General features: G+C 47.6%; 4 protein-coding genes across 4 annotated transcripts; 3 read left to right on the forward strand and 1 right to left on the reverse strand.

The window, feature by feature from the left end:
* Positions 1-2950: 2950 nt before the first annotated feature.
* H6S33_011383 (uncharacterized protein) lies at positions 2951-13002 on the forward strand (the record flags this gene model as incomplete). The annotated part of the gene is made up of 9 exons (XM_044842739.1): positions 2951-4074; positions 4277-8105; positions 8181-11683; positions 12256-12267; positions 12343-12363; positions 12680-12703; positions 12773-12806; positions 12869-12920; positions 12989-13002. 9 exons carry the CDS (start codon positions 2951-2953, stop codon positions 13000-13002), a joined length of 8613 nt encoding a protein of 2870 aa, XP_044696151.1.
* Positions 13003-13287: 285 nt separating this feature from the next.
* Positions 13288-13799, forward strand: H6S33_011384 (uncharacterized protein; the record flags this gene model as incomplete). The annotated part of the gene is made up of 4 exons (XM_044842740.1): positions 13288-13320; positions 13392-13456; positions 13535-13626; positions 13678-13799. 4 exons carry the CDS (start codon positions 13288-13290, stop codon positions 13797-13799), a joined length of 312 nt encoding a protein of 103 aa, XP_044696152.1.
* A 38-nt stretch (positions 13800-13837) lies between these two features.
* On the forward strand, positions 13838-15727 carry H6S33_011385 (uncharacterized protein; the record flags this gene model as incomplete). The annotated part of the gene is made up of 7 exons (XM_044842741.1): positions 13838-13942; positions 14000-14081; positions 14145-14471; positions 14531-14592; positions 14644-15304; positions 15375-15498; positions 15559-15727. 7 exons carry the CDS (start codon positions 13838-13840, stop codon positions 15725-15727), a joined length of 1530 nt encoding a protein of 509 aa, XP_044696153.1.
* A 768-nt stretch (positions 15728-16495) lies between these two features.
* H6S33_011386 (uncharacterized protein) lies at positions 16496-19016 on the reverse strand (the record flags this gene model as incomplete). Its single annotated transcript, XM_044842742.1, has 10 exons — positions 16496-16765; positions 16823-16885; positions 16939-17023; positions 17084-17455; positions 17517-17794; positions 17848-17921; positions 17977-18442; positions 18497-18583; positions 18652-18908; positions 18977-19016. The coding sequence occupies 10 exons, from the start codon at positions 19014-19016 to the stop codon at positions 16496-16498; spliced, it is 1992 nt and encodes a 663-aa protein (XP_044696154.1).
* Between the last annotated feature and the right edge of the window lie 6092 nt (positions 19017-25108).

Raw genomic sequence — 25108 nt, forward strand, 5'->3', positions numbered from 1 at the left:
ATCTTATCAGATTCAAGGTCTTCTGTACGTCGGCATACATGCAGAACTCATTCCACGTGGCTGAACCGTCCCTCAAGATGTTCTGTTCAAGTTCCTTCCTTAGACCTAAAAACAGCCTGTAAATTCGCTCTATTCGTATCGGCGGCAAGAATCTTAGTTATGTACTCTACAGTATTGTAACTTCCCCTCTCCTCTACGAGCACTTCTATCCGGCAGGCCCTGAGCTTTCTCGAACAAATCTAGCACGGCATCATCGCTTCGACAAGTCTCAAGTTGCCCAATGTCACACACCATGTCCGTGCACAGAGGTTTATCCCTCCCCAATAACCCTGCACATTTCCTGCATCGCTGGTTCGGCTCGTTTCACATAATGTTCTCGGCGGTGCGCGCGAACCCGTTATGGCGTTTTTGATTTTAGGCATTGAAACAACGACGACGACCCGTTGAATAGCACTCTCTAAGCGGGCGTTGTTCGTAGGATAGAGATGACCCTCATTCTTTCTTGATGGGTACCGACCTTGATACAGACTCACACCATGGTTGGGTTTTTCTGCTGCTCTCGACGTATGCAAGCCAAGACTCCCACGAAATGGAATACCTACAGGCTACAGTATGTACTTTATCTAGGTGTAGGTGGTGTAGGTAGCGCCTATCGTAGATGCACCTACAAAATTCGTCAATACGAGGAATGGAATCAGGTTGCGGCCTGCCCCTTAACGTTCCCCGACCCAACAACGACACGTGTGTACTCTAAAAAAGTATAAACGGTGTCTGCGTCGCCTACCAAAAGAACATGCTAGAGTGCTTGAGGTGCTTTACATAAGTTACGCCTCGCCGCGAGCGGTGATACGAGTGTTTTCACGCACACTCTACTTCTGGTGAAAAGTATATAGGGGAGTAGGAAATCAATGCCGAGGGATGGTAGTGCAGCACTGCGAAAGTGTAGTTATGGCTGGAGTTTCAATTCGGCAGACAAAAAGTGTCTTTCTCAGGAAAGCTAGCCTTACCCTAATATTATTACAGTTTAGACACAAGGCGGGCTAGTCTCTAAACGAACCATCCAGAAATCTCCCAAGATCGGGAATAACAAGGGTGGATGAGTTGTGGGTGTGCGTGCTTGCAGAAGAGAACCGGTGGCAAAATGCAGAAATAGAGGAACCCTGTAGGTACTCCTGTTCACCTTGGATATATGTAATTGTCAACGATATCTCGACTCAGTGGGAGCTCATTTTCCTGAAATATTCCATGGGATGACAGTTCATCGTTTGTCGAAGGTGACTGTAAAACGTGGTTGATTGGTTGGGGTTGGTCGTTTCATCGTGTTCGGTTGCGTGATGCTGCATCCCGGAGTGAGAAGGCTACGTTTGTGTGGTGTATCTATCTACTGGTGGTACGCAGAACACTCTAGCTATTTTATGTGCTCGACCTGCTCGAGAAGAACTGCTACCACGGAATAGTTTGATAGGTTGGCCGCTGGATATATGTACTTTTCACACATAAGTACTTTGTATATATGGCTCTCCGAGTCATCCAGATGGGTACAGGTACGATAGGAAGCGGTGGAACTTCCTTCTAGGAGAATGTTGTTTTCCCTTCAATTTCCTTCATCAGGCCCCCAATCAACGTCGGAAGACTGAAACGCAACATTCTTCAGCCTCTATCAAAGCCAGGGGCGTTCCCAAGTCTGGTATGGCGGCGGGGCTTTGTGGGGCGGGCATTAAGGGTAGGCAGAGTATGTGGCGGGAATGTTGATGTCTGCTTCCTTTTCTCTGCTCCGTTCTGCTGCCCCATCCATGTCAAGCTCCTTTACTTTTCCCCTTCCAGTTCTGGTGTGGAAACAGGACACACTTCTTTTGAAGAAGAGGGAAGGGTGTGTGCTAGGTGAGACATTCGAGTGTAACCGGGGGCTCGGTGGTGTGGTTGCGAGATTGATTGGGTCTGGCCTATTCCTTGGCGACCTCCCGAGAAACCTCTCTTGCCCTTTCGCCTTTTGAGGGAGCCGCCGTACAACTCTCGTCTGACTGACTTGCTGCCCTCTGTTTCTGCAACCTTCAATTCTTCTCCGCCCACCCCCTCTCCCACCCACCCCCCTGTGTGTAGAGCTGGTCTGCGGAAGGGAATTATATAGCGAAAACGCGACTGACGACGGAAGGAAAACGACTCCATTTGAAGAATCTGGGTTTCTTGAAGCCGTGTTGTGCAACAGCATTAGAGGAAGAAGGGAATCATTATATCAAGGAAACCATCAACACAGCAAAGGAAAAACAGGGATAAAGAAAACCAAAAGAACGAAAGGGTTATTCGAGACGGAATAGGAGCAAGGAAAGGGGTCTATTCATCAACGCGTCAATCTATACATCGTGAAGGGTTGTTATAAGGAAAGGGATTAATCACCCGGACGACGGAGCCACTCCAGCAGGCAACCAGGATATACCGGTTTCATCGTGTATCTCACTCTAAGATTCAACTGATCCAACCAACTCACTCGCTCATCCGTAGTCCCAGTGATTGTGGGCATCTTTTCTACATCTTCATTTTCGATATCTTGAATTTCAGCCTCTCTTGCAACGCTGCCCTCGGACGCCGCCGCCGGTCTTTGTTGTCCTCGAACTTTTCTATTTTAGTTTCTATTCGTACCATCTTTCAGCGTTTTTGATTGGGTTTCTGTAAGCAATCTGTTTTATACCACAGAATTGAGTTTCCAGGCTAGAAATCAAAATATTGTATGCATTATTAAATTTCAATCTTGAGGGCCTTGAAGCTAACAACATCAACGCCAGGAGACAAAACCACGACAACCCCACAGGAATTTATAGTGCCACGCCAATACCACAACGTCATACCTCCATCATCAGGAAATCCAATAATATCTACTTACCGATAAAAGGAAACCCTCGAATTTCAAACCATCGTTTTTTTTATCACAATATAGCAGCGTATAACGTATAATATGAGTTCTCGCCGGGATCCTCCGGCGGGGTCACGCCCTACCTCACCATTCGGGCGAAGGCCCTCAGTATCGACTCACCAACCTCCTCCATCAACCCCTCAATTCGGTCGGGATCCTCATCTAGCTTATGTAGCACCCCCAGCACGCACAAGTGAGGCGCCTGCACGCGAATTTCCTCATAATGTTCCGAAGGGACCAAAGGCTTTATATAATCCTCCTATTCTGGCATCATCGGGCATTGCTGGTGGTACAGGCGGGAATGGTGGCCCCCCTACACATTCGCCGCATAAATCATCATTTTCTATGTCTTCGGCTACATTGTCACCTCATCATGGAGGGCACGGGCATCACTACCCCCAAGCGGGTGGACAGGGGTCTTCATCCCGAGGGTCGGTCCCGCCTCCTGGGCCTCGTGGAGCACTTGGAAGAGGGGTTCCTGCAATGCCATCGGCAGGGCAGAGTCGATCTCCCGTGTCGGCGCCTGGACCAGGAGGTGTAACCACTTCAGGGGGACCGGTCTTTTCGACATACGCAACGTCAAACGATAGTGATAGGATATATCGTGGAGGAAGGCGGAGATCAAGTGAATGGGAGCAAGGGGGGATTGGAAGAGGCGGTAGAGGTCGAAGCCGGGAAAGGGAATATACCGAGTATGGCCGTGGCGGAGGGAGTGATTATGGTTCCCGAGGAGGTGGAGCGTTCGGAGGTCCAGGTTTCAGAGATCGAGACCGAGATTTTAGGGACGGACGTGGCGGGTATAGAGGCAGGTCTCGAGAAAGAGAGACGTTTCAGCATAGGGCTAGGTCATCCTCTCGAGAGAGGGAGAGAGGGATGTCGGTTTATTCAAGTGGAAGAGGGGACAGAGATAGTAGGTCGGATCGGGGCGGGTTTGCAGGAGATAGGAGGTCTACATTCGAAAGAGAGAGGCTAGAAAGAGAGCGAGAAAGAGATCGCGAACGGGAACGTGATCGAGAGCGTGAAAGACCACCATATAAGGCTGATCGAGAACCTAGAGAGCCTAGGGCTGCGGAGAGAGCTAGGGAGGTCTATGACCCGAGCCCGCTGGAACAAAGAGCTAGCCGTGGAGAGAGAGAACGCGAAAAAAGAGAGCGGGATGCTGCAGAGTGAGTATAACAACTTTTTCCATTGTCTCTTTTGTTTTGCGCGTAATCTTTATTTCATTTTTCTGGGCTTGCCATCCCAATTTTTCTCTTTTTTCTTCTAGCCATCCAGCCGTCCATTCTGTTTGTTGCATTCAAATCCTGTCTTCTCTTGGGAATGGGATGGCTAATCCCGATTGCCTTCTCCACACTGCTCTCGGTATAGATATAATCGCAACCGTGAAGCTGAACGAGCTAGGTTTTCGAGCTCCGCGCCTAATCCAGTACCCTCTGGCACCCCGCCGCCGCCAGTTCCAGCATACCATGGAGGCTATCAACCAACCACGGGCCCAACGGGACCCAGCTCTTATTCAGCATCTCAGCAAGCACAGAATCGAATACAGCCTTACCAGGGTGGTAATAACTCTAGCACACCCGGACAGTGGAATCCTCCACAACCACGAAGATCCATCAGTGGAATGGGAGGCGGTAATAATGTGTTGCCACCTATGGCCATGTATCGTGACAGGGATAAAGATCACGAAAAGGAAAAAACCGAGAGAGACGTCAACGGAAAGGTAGACTACCGTCTAGATACTCGTAATGATCGTGTCCCACAACCAAAAAAGGAGCCAACGGAAGATGGAAAACTGCATTCACCTTCTTCTTCAACAGAGATAAAAGTATCTACACCATCCACAACGAATACTTTGGGCACTGCAATAACACCCCTCTCTGCAACCAAACCGTACTCACCACCTCCACCGCCCTCGCAGCCACCCTCAGGTCCTAGGCTTGGTACAGGGGCTCTTCCGCCTACTGGGCCTAGAGGTCTTCCTCCTACCGGACCAAGGGCAGGCATAGACCGGGAAAATCGTAAGGAAGTAGATAGGAAGTGGGGTTCGAAGGAGAGGGGGGCATCTGTAGAGCACGTATGGAATAATGCTCCTCCAACACAGCCACATCATCTCCACTCTCAGATGCAGCCACAATCAACGCCTTTAAAGACACCCACTACTGCAGGGGCGCCCACTAGGTCAGATGTTGCTCACGTACACCCGGATAGGATGAGAGAAATCGAGACCGCTGTTAAGGGCGAGGATGACCGAGATAGGGCTCACAATCAGGTTTCACAGCATATTCCAGAGCAACCATCATCATTTGTAAATGTTGATTCCGGGCCCAACGCTTCCAGTGAGGTTTGGAGCACTCCATCTCACCCTTCTTCACAACGGCCCCCAAGTGCATCCCCATCAGTTCCGTTTAGGCCGGGCCCAGCACCATCAGGTCAGGGTTTCAGGAATATCCTCAATCCCGTCGGTGGATCTGGATATGGCAATACAGTCGGCTCTGTACAACCCACACCCACAGCCCCCGCAGGCATCAGTAATAGTCCAACAAAAGTAATTCAACCACCTACCGCGCCAAGGGCTTTGCAAACCCCTAGAGGTGGCGCATATTGGCGAGGAGGACGAAATTATAGAGGTTCCAGTTTCGGAGGTCCAATTGTCAAACGAGAAGTTGACGATGGCGGGTTCATGGGGCATAGAAATGGACGCGGGGGTAATATGGGCATGATGAACAACAGTATGAGGGATATGGGGATAGGCAGAGGCAGAAGGAATTCTCGAACTGGCATGGAAGCAGAAAGGCCTGCTGCTAGGGAAGATGTAGAAATGGCTGATGCTCATTCGCATGTTAGGCCAAAAGAGGAGAAGAAACCGGAAACACCAGTCAAGGAGAATAGAGAGGTGGAAATGCCCGAGGCTCCGAAATCCGTGCCAGAAAAGAGAGAGCCAACTCCGGAGAAACCGCCGCCGCCTCCACAGACCCCGATAATAAAAATTGAGGAGGACCCCGAAGATGAGGAGGACGATTTGGTGTTGACCCAGGAAGACGTGAGATTTAAAATTACTGAGATCGATAAGGATATTGAGGCTCTCGAGAAAAAGGTCACTGAGCTCGGGAAAAAGAAGGCTCATCATGCTGCTGAGATTGCCCGAATAGATAAGGAGATTGAACATGCTGCAAAGACAGAAGCTGAAAGATCTCCTAGAACCATGGAACCAGAGATAAAGACACCCGTTGAGCAAATGGCCGAGATGGAGTTAGATAAACCAGAGCCGGAAAACCCAGAACAGTCAATGGAGGAAGACCACGATATGCAAGAGAAGCTCGAGTTTCTTGAACAGAAGCAGCAACAGCAACAGCAAGAGGAGCAGAACGAACAGCAAGAGCGGCAACAGGAAGAGAGAGTTGAATTGCAGTTACAACAGCAACTCCACCAGCAGCAGAAACAGCAAAGTCAACACGAGATAGAGTTTGATCATTCGGAGAGTGCGTTGCGAACGCCATCTATTTCACCGCCCCGAACGCCTTCAGCCTCTAATTCGCCAACTTCAGTAGCCTCAATCGAAACCGAGTCTGATGAGTCACTTCAGAATAATGCAAGGCATCTACTGCACCCTGATCTGCCTTTCTACCGCCCTGGCCCCCAGATGAAGCCATCGGAGTATGACTTTTATCAGGAAAATATTGAACATCACGAAAGTATTAGGGACCTAATCGTTGCTCACATCTCTGAAGAGAGAAAGACTTCTTTCGAGAAGGAAACCAAGTTAAAACGCAAGTTCAAAGACTTATTCGAAACATGGTACAGCGAGTGCCGTGAAATGGACAAGGAATCTATCCGGAAGAAAAAGGGCACCTCCGAACCAGCAGAAATTGGAGTATCGCCTGTGCTCGCGGGAACTGTGGCTCCGGAGACGGTTGGAAGGCGCGCGGGGAGAAGTGCTCCATCAGATGTAGTCAGGAGTGAAGCTGAGATGCAACAGGTTCTCAAGGGTCTAGCCGAAGAGGAGCAACAAAAATCCGCTGACACTAGATCAAAGGACCAAAACGCGCGGGAAGCTGTCGTTCCAGATATGATTATGGATCCCACGGAGCTCTTGATCTTCAAAGACACAAACAGACTGCTGAGAACTGATGATGAAATATTGACGGCATTCAGGTACGATGTCCCGGCTGATGACTGGTCTGATAGCGAGCACAAGCTCTTTTGTGAAAGGTATACGATGTTTCCCAAACAATGGGGTAAGATTGCCCAAGAAATCGAAGGCCGGGACTTCAAGGCGTGTATACTCCACTATTACATGACCAAGAAAACATGCATTTACAAAGAGCTTGTCAGAGGACCCGGTAAGAGAGGGAGGACGAAAGGGAGGAGAAAGGCGGCGAGTAGTCAGAGGACGAGGCAAAGCGCTTTAATTGCAGACCTTGGCCGGAGAAGCGGAGTTGGGGAAGAAGATGAAGGTGCTGATTCAGAAGACGTTACCCCCGCCGCAATGACCGAGACAGGAAGACCAAAACGGGCTGCTGCGCCAGTTTTTGGCGCCGACGCGAATAACAACAACAACAATAACAACAATCTTGACCTAGAGTTATTGGGTACGAACGGCAAGAGAGGTGGTAGAGAATCAAAGGGCGGCGATGATGATGGGGAGAAAACTGAGAGAGGCACAAAGCGGGCCAGAGGTGGTAACAACGCAGGGCGAGAGAAACAGAAGAGAGTCAAGGCACCAGCTAATCCACCTGTTCAGCCCGCACTACCCGCTCCTATTCAACCCGTTTTGGCCCCCGTTCCTGAAAAAGTCGAGAAGAAGGAAGAGAAGAAGAAGGAGGATCTTCGAGAGAGAGAGTCTGACGCTGTCTCCGCACTGACCGGGATGGGAATGGCCCTCGAGATATTGTCAGAGCCTATGATTATAGAAGACAATAATCCTTTAATCATTCAGCAGCCTAACCAGAACCAATTGGCCGAGCAACCACCTACACCACTTCAACAGCCTCCTACTCTTCCCACAACGCCTCCCATACCTTTACCGACTACACCAACCCCGAAAAAAGATAAGGGTGACCGAGCGGAGAAACCAATTGCGCAAACCTCGAGTTATTGGAGTGTGCCGGAGCAAAGTGATTTCCCTCATTTGTTGGCGTCCTTTGGCACGAATTGGCCTCAGATTAGTTTAAGGCTAGCGTCGAAAACAACTGTGATGGTGAGCTAAACAAATTCTTGACATTTCTCACGTGTACCTCTCTCAATGATGAAACTGCTAATTATCCACTCATAGGTGCGAAATTTCTATACTAGACAAGTCGAGAATGGTAAAAGCGAGTATAAGGAAATCGCCGAGAGCGCAGACCGTAAAATCAAGGCTGGAGAGGTTATGCCAGACCCCCCTCCACCGGCTGCATTACCGAAGAAGCGATACGAGACGACGGTTTCGACGCCGAGAATGATCATATCAAATGCGGATCCCTCAGCGACGCCGCCACCACCAGGCTCAACGGGGACACCAGGGCCATCTACTATGTCTTCGCTTCCTAGTACTCCTACACCTATACCAATCCAGATGCCGATGCCAGTGCAGGTGCAGGTGCAGGTGCATGTGCAGCCTGCTGCCCCGGTGCAAGGACCCGCTGCTCCATCTCAAACACCTGTTGCCATCAAGGAAGAAGTTGTGGTCAGGGCTCAACAACCGATAATGCAGCCAATAGCGCCACCGCAGCTACACTCGCAACCAGCCACACCTCAGTCCATGAAACCGGTGGAGACGCCTATTAGACGGCCTCACTCTGCATCTAATCCTCCCCATCCTTCCATCCAACAACGACCTGTGCCTGTGTCAGTCCCAGTTCGGATGGAAAATCCGATGGGCAGGCAAGTCGAAATGTCAATTGAGAGGTCGCAAGAAAGGCCCGAGGGATTTCGGGGGGGGTCAAACGCTAGTAGGGTACATGAGAGACTCCCGGAAAGAGGACAGCAGGAGAGAATGGCGGAGAAATTTTCAGACGGGCCTCATCCGAGAACACATGAGACGCCATTCGAGAGAGCACCGGAAAGGCCGCAGGAGAGAGCTCGGGGAGGGCGTGATTTTGTGGAGAGAGCTATTGAAAGACCACCTGATAGGCACATACAGGAGAGAAATCCTGATCGGCCCATTGCTGAAAGAATACCTGAGCAGAGGTCCGAACGGATTCCGCCACTGCAGGAGAGGGCACACGAGATGCCGCTTGAGAGGCCCCAGGAGAGGTTACCGGAGAGAGCACAAGAAAGGCGTGAATCGTATGTAGAGAGGCCGATCGGGGGGTCCCACGATAGGAATTTGCAGGAAAGGATGTCTGATCGGATGCCTGTTGAAAGGATGCCGGTTGAAAGGATGCCGGTTGAAAGGATGCCGGTTGAAAGGATGCCCGTTGAAAGGATGCCCGTTGAAAGGATGCCCGTTGAAAGGATTCCCGAACAGCGCATGTCGATGCAAGAGCGGATGGCTGATAGGATGACGGAGAGGCCCCAGGAGAGGTTACCAGAGAGAGCACAGGAAAGGCGTGAAATCTATGTAGGGGGACCGATCGGGGGGTCCCATGATAGGAATTTGCATGAAAGGATGTCTGATCGGATGCCCGTTGAAAGGATGCCGGTTGAAAGGATGTCTGATCGGATGCCGGTTGAAAGGATGCCCGTTGAAAGGATGCCGGTTGAAAGGATGCCCGTTGAAAGGATGCCCGTTGAAAGGATGCCCGAACAGCACATGTCGATGCAGGAGCGGATGGTTGATAGGATGACGGAGAGGCCCCAGGAAAGGGTGCAAGAAAGGGCACCGCCACCACCTTCGGATAGATATCAGGAACGATCACATCAAACTCCTCCGGTCACTCCTCAGCACCCCACAGCACCGCACTCTCACGGACATGCGAGGTCTTTATCGCAGCAGAACCCGGTCATTCAGCAGAAAATCCAGGGGCAAGCCCAGCAGCAGCAACAGATTCAGTCTCAGCATCAGCAGCAGCATGGATATTTTCATCAGCGAACGCATTCCCAACCGTCCTCTTTGTCGTCGCAGCCGTCCTTTATCACCGCGCCCCAGCCCCATCCCCACCAGAGATCTATTCATTCACCCATCACTGGGCCAACAGTTGATCATAGACACCAGAACCCCCCGGCTATGGAGCAGAGACATCCGAATGCTGCTGTCTTGGAGCAAAGACAGCACAACCCTCCTGTTGTGGAACAGAGGCATCAAAACCCACCTCCTATGGAACAGAGGCATCAAGGCCCCCCGACTATGGAGCACAGACATCAGAATGCCCCCATGGATCACAGGCGCCAGAATCCTTCTGCTATGGAACAAAGACATCATAATCCTGCCATCATGGAGCAAAGACGACGTGAACCTCCTGGCGTGGAACAGAGGCATCAAAATCCTCCTGTGATGGAACAGAGGCAAGCACACACTGCGCATCCACAGCTACAGGCTTCTGTCCCTCGCCCAACGTCAGCACCCTCGACAATCCACCAACTTTCCGCTGGATATCAACCACCTTTGTCTGGGCCTCCTCAGCATCAACCTTCACGTCCTCAAACACATCAACCACCGACAAATCCTACCCCGCCTCCAGGGCCATCATCAAAACGGCTGACAAGTATCGACTCGTTGCTTAATCCGAAAGAGGAGCCGCCGCAGCCACGGCCACAGAGTGGGTCAACATACTTTGCCCAGCAACCTAGATCGCAAACAAGGCCGCAGACTCCCCAGCAGCAGCAAGATCACCATCAGCAGCAGCAGCAGCAGCAGCAGCAGCAACCCTCGCAGCTTCAGCATCCGCAGCCCCAACATGCGCCACAATATCTGCCTCAACAGCATCAACACTCCCAGCCTCAGAATTCTCAACTGCAACATCCACAGCCGCAATCGCAGTCGCAGCCTTTGCATACACAGCATAGAGAACCGCCAAGGCAAGAGATGAGGTATGAGCAGCTCCGTGATAGTCGCCAGCCGCCGGCGACACAGCTGCTGCCAATGATGCCAGGAGGAGGAAATCACACTATCGGGATACCGAGTCAGTCTAGACCGCAGAATCACTCAATCCCTCGAGTATCGCCGTACTCAACACCCCCCCCGATTCGTGAAAATCCTTACAATCCTCCTCCGCCGCCACCACCACCTCCGCCCAGAGATAGAGAGCTCAACCCATATGCGTCTGTGCGTGAATCTAGCTCTTTACGCGAGTCTAGTTCATACCCTTCTACTCCTTCGAACGAGCCGGCCCCCCAACAAGTATACTCTCAAGCGGGACATAGACAATCGTTGCCACACCAACAGCAGCCACAAACGCCTCTGTACCGTGGTCACTATGTAAACCAACCGCCGCAGAGGCCAGCTACGTTCTCCCCTTCATCATACTCACGGGGCGGAGGTGGTCCATACGCTCCGCCGCCGATCACCACTTCGTCGCATCATCAACATCATCCTCATGGGCAACAGCAGCAGCAGCAGCAACAGCAGCAACAACAGCAGCAGCAACAGCAGCAGCAGCAACAGCAGCAGCAGCAGCAGCAACAGCAGCCGCAGCCGCAGCATCCGCATCCGCATCCGCATCCACATCCGCACCACCCACATCAGCCTGCTCCCCAACAGCAGCACCCCCAGCAGCACCAGGGGTCGTTGGGGCATCAACATCAGTTGCAGCAACAGCAACAGCAGCCGCCTCCGCATTATTCGCACACGCCACCGCCTTCGCAACCACGGGATTATCATCATCAAGGTCCGCAGGATATGGGATATTATAGAAGGTGATAGTGTTTAATGTTTCATGTCTCCTTAACTCAAGAGACTAGGCGTGATCCGTTGGGTAATGGGCGAGTTTATTCATACTGTTGCTGCAGAGCGTTTGTTTTTATATCCATTTTTACTTTGTATTAAGCGGGGCATAAAGTGAATTTTACGAGTCAATGGCAGGGTTTCCGTATTTGCAGAGATTGTAAATCTTCGAGGTGTTGGTCTTTCTTTTCATAGTCACGTCACTTTTCACTTTTAAAATATCATCACTTTAGCATAGCATTATTCCTTTACTTTCTCTTTTCTTTTTCTTTTGGTTTGAGAGTTCACTTTCTTGGGAATGGGAATAGCTTTTTTCTTTCTTTGTTCAAGGGAGGAATGTAGGATTGTCTGGTTCTGATTTGCAAGGGGAGTTTTTTCTGGCAGGTTGTTCTGTAGATATAGGCTGGGGGTAATTCAGAGGTGGTGCTACGTATAATTGTTTAAGGACCTATAGGAAATGTAGCTGAAATACAGCCTCCACCAATATTTACATGTAGTAGACTCCTTCACGGGTGTATGGTCAACACGGGGGGATTTTGAATAGAAACCAAAAGAGGTATTCGATCGGCTCCCTGCGTATCGTATATCACTCCGGCGTATATTTGAGCAAACCCCTGTGTTAACTCTTTAGTTGCGCAGCTTGCGCTTTAGGGTTAGTGTTCTAATCAAGGCAAGACTAAATAAACTCATCCCTGTCGCTCTCGACCAATCAAAGCTTCAGGAGTTCAGAAAATCATATTTCAGTAAACATGTGATAGATGTAGTCTTTTGAGGCATGTTTACTCATGCGTTTATTAAATGGTCGGAATTCTTAGTAGGGATTTGGTTGCAACGATATCCGACCATTTAATGAACGCTCGAGTAGTAGGCGTTTATTATGGGCCAAACCACACCCTTTATTTGCGTGTTCGCAGCCTACAATCCCCTAACCCTAGTCTCGAGTCAGAGTTCATGAGGTTACTTTGCAGGCGGTCAGATCATATCTTAATTATGTAGGTGTTTAAGCCCAACTCGACGCTCAGTGAACCTTAATCCTCCAGGGTTTTGCTAATTGAACGCAGTGCAGCTCCAGTGTCTTATGACCAGCTTACGGACGTTAGACCCACATGACCTGCGTAGCTGCTCTTTTTGTGGAATTTGAGTAGTTTCGCTTCTAGTTACTACTAGCCACTGGAGACTCCTCCTTATTTATATTATATCCACTTCTTCGTTGTCCTACTCCTCAATCATTACCTCAAATTGTTCTTATTTTGCTAACTGAGGCCTGAGATATATAGTGAGACAATCCTAAGTTTTGGTTATGCAGCTGCAGCAATGCATGATCTGATGCGCCGATGGTAACCAGGGCAACTGATGACGAGCTCTCACAACGAAGTCTCTTATCAAACAGCGCCTCGGGAGCTCTCCGATTTGTCAATTTGGTGCCTAGTAGGCTTAGATCTGCTCGTAGTTTTAAGAGCTGGTCTTCCTCACAGGTAGATACCTAGATCTGGAGCGCTCTACCCCTCACTGTCTCTGCATGTACCTATACGTGGAATTATGCAAAGCTAAGCTGTGCCGTCGATTTACTGATATCATGACTTTTTCGGAACTCATACGGTTAGGTGGCGTACGTACTCCTTGGACGAACTTTCAAAAATAGACTTATTGGGAAGTCAACTAACTAGCTCCAACTAAAAGTTTACAATGCGCCCGCTTTATATTATGATTAGTTGGCTACGTCAGGAATATTTATTCTTAATAGAGTAGATTGTGACTAAGAGCGGGTGCTTAGAAATACGTGTTGTTTTCGATCTGCATGGCTTTTAGGATTACTGCAATAGACTCAAACGGTCACAAAAGTCTCCCTTATCTGAACTAAATTCTCTTGGTCTGAGACAGATCTACTTTATGACTCGTGAATACCATTACCCTGGTCCTACCCCACATGTTCGGTGCACCGGCAGCATATTGATGGAGGATCTAGACCTTTCCTTCTATGCCACATTGAAGCGTCGGCCTGTCAGTAATTCTCAAGTCAGAGATGGCAAGCCCTATGGCCCACTTTCTCTACATAATGAGCTCTTGAGGAGCACTCTATATTTTTAAAAGTAAACTCACCACACTCTCAAAAGGCTTTTCGAGCAATGATGGTTCAATATTTGAAAGGCCCTATCTGGGCACAGGCATTGCTATTCAATATTATACCCGCCGCATATGGTAGCGGCTTTGTAGGACACAGCTCATATTGTGTGAGTAACTCTAAAGAAACTCCTTGAAGATTGGCACTAACCACAATAATAATCCAGTGCAATATTCTCGAGGATGCCCTCGGAGATGCCGTATACTCTCGTTTTTCAAACGAATACACTGTTCAGAACACATTTTGGGGTATGAATAACGCAATGGCTTATAGGTATCTCGGTTTTCATTCTGACTGAATAATTTTCCCAGCTGTCCAAGCCAACCTATCACCAACATGTGTTTTGGCACCGAAATCAACAGATGACCTAGCTACTGGCATGAAGATTCTTGTACAAGACTCCTGTACCTTCGCAGTTCGCGGAGGTGGCCATTCAAGTATTCCTGGTTGGGCCAGTACCAACGACGGTGTACTTATCTCTATGGACAATTTCAGAGAGGTCATTGTAAAAGATGACTATGCGAGGGTTGGCGCAGGAAACCGCTGGGGAGAAGTCTATAGGCAGCTGGAAGATCACGATTTGACAGTTGCCGGAGGTAGACTGTCCGGCGTTGGAGTTTCGGGGTTGACATTGGGAGGTAAGTCGAGTGTTCTTTAATATCCATGAAGCTCTAGTTTTGCTAATGAACGAAAATAGGAGGACTGACGTGGTTGACCTCTGAGCACGGATTTGCTTGCGACAGTGTCAAGAACTTCGAAGTATGTTTGAACCTGAACCCTTAACCATTGGTACTGACAAGCATTCGTTAGATCGTGACCGCAGCTGGCAATATTCTCCAAGTAAATGCCGAATCCCATCCAGAACTATTCAGGGGCCTGAAAGGTGCTGGGCCAAGCAACTTCGGAATTATTACGAACTTCGATTTATACACCTATCCTCACAACTCAGAGGTTTATGGCGGGATGTACATCTACAATGAAGACAAAGCGCCCCAAATCCTTTCGGAAGCCTTCAATTATGCCACCACAGGAGCCTCTGCGGACGTCAAGTCCCACCTGATCTCAACTTTTGCATGGACAAAAGACGAAGACACTGTCTCACCAGCAGTCATTGCATACTACAATGGCCACGTAGACAATTATAACCCCCCTGAAGTTCTGAAGAAATTTTCGGATATTCCCATGGTTTTGAATACCGGGAGCATGCAAAGCACTTCGCAAGTTGCTGATGCAGTGGGATACCCGGAGGGAGGAGCTAGGCAGTTTCTCTCGTCGATAACTATCATTGCCAAGGACGAGGAGCTGATGGCAGAGCTTCATACGATCTGGAAAGAATCTTTGGAGCTCCTGAAGCCATACTTGGTTTCTGCCGTTTCTGGATTCGTGCCTATCCCAGATACCGCTATTGCAGCTGGATTTGCGAAAGGGGGGAACTCTATGGGATTTAAACCTGATGATAAGAACCTAATGCGTAAGTCTGCATTCTAGTCAAGCCAATTGCGCATTTTGAATATATATTGACAAGTCCTTGGCCGCCTCAGATGTTTTTTGGTTCAACGCCTGGACCGATGCTACATTTGACGGTAGAGTTACGAGCATCTGTAAGGATATGATTGCCAAGTCAAGCCGCGCAGCCAAGCGCAGAGACTCCCTTCACCCATTCCAGTAAGTTAGATGAAATTGTGAAAAACAAAAAGAACCAGAGCTGACGTGATTGGCTTGTAGATACTTGAACTACGCTTCGGAGGATCAAGACCCCATCGCTTCGTATGGCGAGCAGAGTGTAAATGACCTTACGAAGTTGCAGAAGGAGTATGATCCGATGGGTGTTTTCACAAAATTAGTGAAGGGCGGATTTAAGATTCCGGAGCGGATAGAGAGATTTGAGTTATGAGTTATGAAATAGGGAATCTTTTTTTGGATATAGTTGCGGAATGATTTAGGCCCTTTTGGTATACATAAGGCCGGATAGGAAGCATCCCAATATGAAGACGTGTGAAATTATCATCAGTTGTCAAGGGGCAGCTGAAGACTGACATAAGCTTCGGCGGTCGATAGAGCCATTGCCAGGCATACGCATTGGGAAGTATAAACAGTCGAGAAAGCGAAAATATATGTAGGTGAGACCGTGAGAGTTGTCGCGCTTGGAACTGAAAAGGGTCCCTAGGCCCGGATGGTGTGCGGTCGAGGGTTGAGAGTTAAGCGTTGAGAGTTAAAAAGGGCTGTACCTACCAGTCCGCTTGTGAGCGGTGGGCGAGTGATTTTCTGTGATTATGACCATCCTTCTAGCTTTGCAGTCAATCGCAGGGGTATTCTACACCTTTACTACTTTACGTGTTGCAAGTGCAATTAAAATAATAAGGGTACTCAAAAGGGCTCTATTAACAGTATATAACGGCTTTGAGTACCGTAAGTATCTTTCGTTAAAGCTCTTAAAGCTCGCTTTCAAATGGGATCAACAAAAGCTCACAATGAAAAGGCAGGCACGAGTTGTCTTGTGCCCAGCCCTCATCTTCCACGCTGTCAGAGAGAAAGCGTTCATTATGAATTATATACATGAACGAAAATATTCAAACAAAATAAAGTCCAAAGTCCAAAGTAGCACCCAAATAGGTTAAAGAATCCCAAGCGCCCAGTTTATTCGTAAGCTTTGTTTGTAACCTCAAAGGCGTGCCAGCCCGGTCTTCTCATATGTTCCCAAGTGCAAAACGGGAACTGGCATCTTCAACGCGTCACCAGAGTATCCAAGGTCCTCAGCAACAAGGATAGCTGCTTTCTCACCGATGGTGAGTGCGGTAGAGTATGTGTTGCAGCCAACGTTGTCAGGGCAGATGGAAAGATCGGCGCATTTGAGTCCCTTGGTCCCCCAGACATTCAAGCGGGGGTCCACGACACCGTGCTTCACGATTGAGTTTCCTTCACGAGGTGCCATCTGGTTTCATGTTAGTCAAGCCCAATTGTGGGGTGTCAAGGGAGATAATATACGTACAGAGCATGTACCCAGACTGTGCCAGGTAGTCTCCACATGATGTCTAACCCAGTCTGCAATTGCCTTTTTATAGTGTTAGTAAGGTTATTTCTTAGAGCTGCAAGAGATTCCCATACCTCATCATCCTCCTTGCTGTATACAATATCCTCACGAACACTTGTCTGATTGGAGGTGACAAAGTTTGCCTGAGCTGGCTTACCCCTGTATAAACTGTCAGTAAAGTGGCACAACCAGGTCATAAGGAAGCGGAGATATCCATACTTCTCCAACGGCCTAGCCCAACTTCCGTGCTGAATACCTGCCGAAAGATGGTTCGGCCCGGCATACGCCTTCGTTGTCTCGAGATCCATCTCAAAACATCTCGCTGGTGAATCGTAGGCAAAATGTGGGTGCATAGACATGACCTCACCCGCAAAGCAGTCCATTCTTCGTGCGGTCTCTCGGGACTTCTTATATGCCCAGACCATGGGTGCCATATCGCGCGCGTCATTCATGAACCCAGCATCGAAGTCTGGCGCTTCGTAGGGGTTGGGGGAGACGATATGGGTTGATCCACGGCTGAATGGATACTCAAGGAAGTGGAACATGCTGAAGAACTTCCCGGGAGGGAGGAGCATGTGGTCTCCGAAGAATCTATATTCCGGGGATGTTAGAGCAATTTCATTAATGTAGATGGCCTAGAATAATTTCATACCCAGAAATCAAAGAATAGTGCATGACTGGCTTGTCAGGCTTGTTCTTGAAGTATGAGTCCCAGCCCTGTCTGAACTCTGGACCCATTTCCTGAAGTTCCTTTTCTGTGGGTCGGATCTTTACTCCCGCATCAATTCCGTTTGTTGCAAGCGGACCGGTACCGTTCAGGTTCCACTGGTCGAAAATTTCCTTCTGGACCTTGGGGTCGCCACGGAGGAAGTCATCGAAGGTCTCTGTGTCGGGTTTGGCACGGTATACGGAAAAGGTGAGGTAATGGTCCTGAATTGAATATATTAATATAGAGTGAGGTGCGTTTTGGGTTCATATCATACCTGGAAGTTCATTCCAACTCCTGGAAGATTGATGAATGGCTTAACACCAACTCTCTTCAACTTCTCCGGGTTACCTATACCACACGATTAGCCTTGGCCTCCTGTTAAATAAGAAGACATAGTACATACCAATACCACTGCGCTGCAAAACCAATGGGGTGCTCATAGTTCCACAACTGATAACAATCTGCTTCCTTGCCCTAAAGATTCTCTTCTCACCCACCTGACTTGGCGAAAGTGGTTTGGTTGGGAGTGTTTGAATACCGACTGCCCTATTTCCCTCAAAGATGACCTTGTCGATCTTAGTGTTGCATTGGAGGAAGAGGTTTCCTTGGTTTCGCATGGTGCTGTGAATGTAAGCGTGGGCCGAATCACTGCGGCGGCCGGTATCACGATTGATCCATTTCAACCAGTGCTCTGCCCCATGGGCGGTATCAAGGTCTTGGAGGTCGTCGGTGATGGGGATACCCTGCGATTCAGCAGCCCGGAGGAAATCTTGGGTCATTGGGTACGTGTAGTTGCCGAATGAAACCTTGATTGGGCCGTCGAAACCGTGAACATCACGGTTATTGCTGGATCGTTGGTAGGTTTCAAACTAGTGCATATAGTATTAGAAACGGTTCTAATTTATGAATATATGATATCCTACCTTCTTCATCACCGGCAACAAATCCTTTGTGGTCCATCCCTCCGCCTGGAAATCGTCATAATCACTAGCAGAAGCTCTCGTATACATCTAGCAACAAAGGAAGTACTATTAGTACAACAATCGTTCAAAAGAATATAGGATAGAGGTTAACAAACCATGAAATTGATTGAAGATCCACCTCCCAAAACATGGGCACAGGGCACAATTGCCTTGCGGCCATTGAGATGCTCACTTGCCCTCGAGTGGTAGAACGAAGCTGTTCTCGAGTCGAGTTTCATGTTACGGGGGTAGATACCAGGGCGGTAGACCCATGGGTTGTTAAGATTATTCTCACCACCTTCAATGAGAAGGACAGTGAGCTTTGGGTCGAGGTTTGCAAGTCTTCCGGCAATAACGCAACCGGTAGAACCACCTATGATAGATCTCAAGTTAGAGGCGCCATAATAGACATTACCATGAAAATGGTGAGGATTGTATTACCTCCGGCAACGATGATATCGACTTCGTCTGGGATCGTCATTTTGGATTATTCAATTTAAAATTGTAATGAGTATGAGTCTGTCTGCCCAAGTCAGAGCCGCTTGATGATTATGAATATCGTGGGAATTCGAGCTTCTTAAATAAAGCCCTCTCTTCCCCCTACTCACCGCATAAACTACGTTTAACAAGAAAGGATCAGCCCCGCAACGTCTTAGGGCCGAAGTCGAAGAATAATACGAGAAGATGTGCATGATCATCCCTGAGCAAAAGAGCTAACCAATGTCTCAGCTGAGTCCCATGATTTAATTTCAATCGACCTTCTTTCCGGATCACTGCATCCTAGGAATTGTCTGAGGTATAATCATGCAATGAATTTTACCGATTGATCTGCCTTGTGAACCCACAAGCTAGTTGTGGGCTTGATATTTTCGTGTACTGTAGAATGTTGAGTCGAAATTCATGATAGTCGAGTACAACATCGATTATTTCGCATACGTAGTTGTAATTGAGGCCAATGCCAGTGGGAGGTAGCTGACCAAGTAGCTTGCAATTGGCTGATTGGCTAACTAGCATCCAGACATGGTACTAATTCTTCTCTCCACAGTACTCAATTGATACGCACGGAAGGCCGGCATAACTTGATTTAGTATGGTTTCCCCAACTTTACAAGTGTAGTTTCTCTTCAATTCAGTACTAGATCAAGGCATTCACCGTTGAAGCGAGAATGTGGGGTGCATAAACACCAGACAAGGGTTGTTGGACGGTAGATAGCGCACCCGCAGGACCCTGGCCCTTGTAACCCCACACTGTAGTTCTAGGGGAGCCTAGGCTTTTTGCATACTATTCCGAAGACTCCCCGTAGTATGTTACAGGTTAGTAGCTTAGAAAACTAGCTACCCCGCATCCGATGCCTCGTGGATTACTGTGCATCAATGTTATATGTGCCTCGTTATTGACCAATTGGATACGCTCTGACTCGTAGAGGAACCTGATGAACCCTAGATGTACCTGTAGTCTACCGCTGCAACGTCGCACCGTTGCAGTCCCCCCGGTAGTAAGTACCCCGAGCCATCCTTTGATCGTCCATCTTATATTACATCCACTACACCTCTATGCAACAGCACCCCCAAACCCTCGTCATTGCAGAGACGACGAAGAAGGAACCCTCCCTAGGCAAATATAATATCCACATACCATTCAACCGGACTTTGGGGTCTGTATAACCACAAACACGCGGCAAGTGAACTAGCCTAAGTTAATCTTTTCCACCCATTTAAAGCCGCAGGAAGAAATCCCCATTGAAAGATCATCTTGGTATCAACCACAATGATAGGCTCTGCAGGTCTATCCTCAAGCGACAAAGAGCCGGCTGCAGCCAATTACTTGCTTGGCTTGCGGTGGATAGACCGGCACCGGTGTCGGGAGTGAACTTAATTTATATTACTGATACTGAGTTCAGCGGATATGCGTTTAACGCAATAACTTCACTGGGTTACTTACATGGAAAGAGGCGCTGATTCTAGACGAACGGATCAGACCACACTCACACTTACATGCATCCCTAAGTGCTAGGGTAGGTAGATCTATGAATATCTGGAACGCACGCCCCCAAATGAATCGATCCTACAGCATGGGGGCAGCCCCGGAGATCAGACGCCTCTAGGAAAATTACAAATATAGACGCGCGTATGGTCAACGGAGGCTTGAAAATCCGGGGAAGTGTCGGGAAGAAGCTATCCGGAAAAAGATAGGTGTCTGTGCAGTCAAAACCATGATACTGCTCCAAGAGTGGGGTGTAGGATGTGGATATGTTCTGGCTCAGCTATCGTTCTGGGATTTTGGTCAATCCAGGTTTAGTTTTGTTGTGATACCAGTAATGGCCAACATATAGCTCATTATATGGTAGGATGAAGCGAGGTAAGATTCAATCGACGTGGCTTGGATCGAGGTTTGAACCATCTTCTATAGCTACATGTATGTACTCTTGGTCTTTTTTTTGGCTCCCAGTACTGAGATGCTTCATCGTAGATACCTTGAAGCCATGGACTACTAGCTACATGTAGCTCTATGTAAATCCCCTCAAAATTTCGAAAATTGATCTGGACCGCGAAGGTAGCCGTCGACATCCACTTCTACTTCAATTTTGAGCACACATTGTACCCTCTTGGCGTTATTCAAAAATGGTCCGAGACGACGTAAGTACTGTGGGTTTGTGGGTATCTAAATAAATCGAATATAGACACTATCGATCTGAGTAAAGAACAAGATATGTTCCTATTGGTCGAATCTTACCCCCCAAGATTGCTATCTACACATATGCGTGTCCACGATAGGTGAGTTGCTGGACGTGATATGTGTTATCTTAACCATATTTTCTTTTTGACCTAAGTTCTTAGCCTGTACTGTCACAGGAGTAGGTATCGATATATGGATGTGTTTATATGATTTAAGTGAACATAGCCGGTTTTGATTTACACTCTTTACGAGAATTGTGTGAATTAGTAGAATCTTTCACCAAGTATGTGATCATAGCTTTATCATGAAAAAAAGAGCTGGTTACATTAAACTGGCCGCCAATCTCACTAGAAAAGAAACTACATATTTTGTAGAGTATATGTAGACTCCTTACTAAGAGCTGCGTTAGTTGCTGCGGTCAGTACGTACTTATGCAAGGGATGAACGAACCACCTAGAGTGCCCAGGTTGCCCCTGCGACAATATGTCACGATACATAACAGTGCATTTGCACTGCATAAACTAGAAAGAAGAGTAGATGTAGTGCTTATAAGCTAGGGAGCGATAGTTATTACCGCTATGATAAGGAGACGGGATACTTATTACCCCATGCACTGTAGTCTCGGGGGTCGTCGATGCGGTTACCAGGAACCCCCTTACCCCAAAATTCACCTCCTTATAGACCCTCGACTGAGTTACTTCCTTGTACCGTCTCAAGGCGAAGGTCCCTAGGCATTAAGGCGGTAAGAAGTCCTTAGGATTATAAGACGTCGTGTACACAAGTATCAAACGTATGCTATAAGTCGAGAATGTTGGTACTTGTAATTGCTCCCATAACTCTGCGCAGAACCGACCTATTAACTGAGGCGCTGCGGGCAGGGCTCTCGGTGAGTCGAGGTTGAACTTGAAACCCTGGACAGTGGAGCCAATGTGACACGAACGGGGCGGGACGACCCCAGTTATCGGAGAGAGTAGCGGAGTGAGTAACGTCGCAGAGAGCAGCACGTCGCGAATACGGCAGAGCAATGTCTCAACCAAGGAAGCGGCACAACACTCGAAGGTCGTTTTCAGTACTGCACACTTATGTAAGCCCCTGCGCACTGCAGTCGAGTCATCCTCACCAACGTTAAATTGCCCAGAGACAATGATGATCATTACTGTCACTCGGAGTAGGTTTACTATGTAGCTACATGTAGGTGCTATCGCTAGTGTTGATGCGTCTAAACATTTTAAGGAACGGGTCCGCCAGTTCTATATTTACTAATCGACACCTACGATACATGGGGACAGTGGCCGTGGGTAAATAATCAACCATGGTATGCATCTGTATTTAATTTGTGTTAATATTCTGAAGCCATGAATGAATTGAAGATAAGGGTAGTATACAGGGATATTATTCCTTGTCAAATACATGTATGTACTTTAGGAGTTGATCCTCATGCACCAGAGAGGGGTTAGTTATAGATTCGACCGATTTATTGGGGAAAAGCCGGGTCGGTTCAGTTACTTCATTGGTATATGTAATTGACATACAGCCTAATAAAGTACCTACATGTACCGATAGATCTTATGTTACATCTATCTGTGTTTTTGGGTGTTGATTTACGAGATGTGCGCTGCGACCTTGCTTTATCGTTTTGACCCAATATCACCTTCAACGCCTCCGTCATTCCAGGAATTGAAGAGAATATTATGTCGTTCTAAGAACGTTTACAATCTCTGCAATTCTCCTTTATACATACATTTGCCTACAACAATTATAACAAGCCATAACGGAAGATATATACTAGCAGTCCCTCCCCCACAATACCGTTCTATAAATAACTACCACACATAAAATCTAATAGACTATATCAGATCTAGCAGCATCAGCTATTCAATTTTACTCAATTAATTACGACGGCGACCGGTCGACAACAGAACAGATTCAAAGTGTTCTACCAAACCAATTCCGCCTAAAGTTCAACTAGTGGCGCATGGCAAGCAGCAAATCGATGATGAACCTGGAAAAATGTATCTAAGCTGATCAGATTGCCTTTAATCCTACATTTCTCTGACTTCCAGCAAAACATTGCTCGAGTTCTTGACGGGCGCGCCTTGAGAACTGATAAGACTAAGTTCTCTCCACTCTTATGAGGGTCCTAGTGACTAGCCTTATGATTATCTCCAAGATTGTACTTAATTTTTAGGACATATATCATGCAAGATCCAGTCTCTTTCCCAAAACTTTAGGCACAGTTCATTTGTAAGGGTTAATACTAGACCAAGGTGGTAATGACAGCTATTAAAAGCCATAGTGGTTCTCAATACTCGAAATCACGCAACGTGCGTAACAACTGCAGTTCAAAAGTGATACCTGTGAATCGTCTCCGGTGAGAAGTTTACACCAATCGGGGGCGATTTTCTCTTCGTAAAGAGGACTCAAAATTAGTTTTATGCAGAGCTAAAGATACCCCCACAACTCATGTAAGAATTGATACTTTGCCATATAAGCTCTTAGGGTAATTCTTTTCATCCCCTTAAATAACACAATGGGTAAAAGCATTATAAAGACTTTTTGGTTTGTTTCGTCGTGCGCCAATCCGACAACCTGACCAAGATCCAACTATATAAATCTTCTCTCAAGGTACTTTTCTCTATAGCTAAATTATATCTATTTTGTTGTAACAGATATCGGAAATCGGAATGTTGCCATTATCCAAATTTTCATGGCATGTGATTATACTAATTTATAGGTGAACGGAAACAATGATTTGATATGAGGTAAATCTAGGAATAAGGAGGGCAGTTGATCTCGCTCGCAACACAAAGTCACGATACCGGAGCGCTCCTATAGTTTCAGTTGGTTCGGAAGTCACATTGCCTAAAAGGTAGGTGGTGTAGGGATGTATTGAGTTATTTGCTCCGTTATTGTTTTATGTTATAATAGATGAAGAGCTGACCACGTGTTATCACACAACTGCCTGTCAAGTCCTCTCCCTATCTTCTTGATAGATCTTGAGCCAGAGGTCATTCAATCATGGAATGTCACTCGTACCAAGCCAAGCAGGGCAAGGTTGAGGCCCGGTTTAGATGCTTACTCGGGGATTTTTTTTTTTTGTTTAATTCATTAATTGTATTCAGACCGTAGTCTATGACAATATCACACTGTGCTTACTCGGGGATAACATCAGTGATTGATGTGTTCAGGGCGTACAAACATCTGAAGAATATCGACCATTGATCGTCATACCTCCGAAAATATTATGATAGATATCTGATCAATTGAACCTCCTGCAGTTAGATTTTAGCCACTTCTTGCAGGCTCGATTGATTTATTGATTGATAATTCATTAATTACTTCTTCTTCTTGCAGGCTCGGCAGAGCTATGCTAACTATCCATACTAGTAACAAGCGTATTGTTGGACCTAAGCTTACCATCGATGGTTAACTTAATTCCATAAGTATTTGTCGGGCTGCTTACCACCGGCTGTAATGAAAAGATTACCAAAGAGTACATAGAAAATTAAACAGAGAACAAAGATTTCTGCGAATGGATTTCGCTAAATTCCAATACTCCAAATGGGTTTGATACGTATATATGCCGCGCGCGATATACGCCCAGGAACGCCATTAATCAAGACACATGCACAGGTTTTGTGTGATTGAGTAGTTCGTATACACAATAGTAAGTGCATAGGCCTCGCCAGCTGGAGACGAGAACCGCACTGTCCGCCAACCGGAGTGCAATGGCTGTGTATTGGTGAACAATCATCTAGATAAGATCTGCCCGTCCCAACCAAGAGCCCCTCTTAACCGCACATTAGTCCTCTTACTCAGACTTGATCCAACACCTCAGTCCTCCACACTTCCACAATCTTGCTTGCCCTTCAACCACCCCATCAACTCCAAAACAAA

This window comes from Morchella sextelata (assembly GCF_020137385.1).
Source record: "Morchella sextelata strain SCLS chromosome Unknown scls_6, whole genome shotgun sequence".
Classification (NCBI taxonomy): domain Eukaryota; kingdom Fungi; phylum Ascomycota; class Pezizomycetes; order Pezizales; family Morchellaceae; genus Morchella; species Morchella sextelata.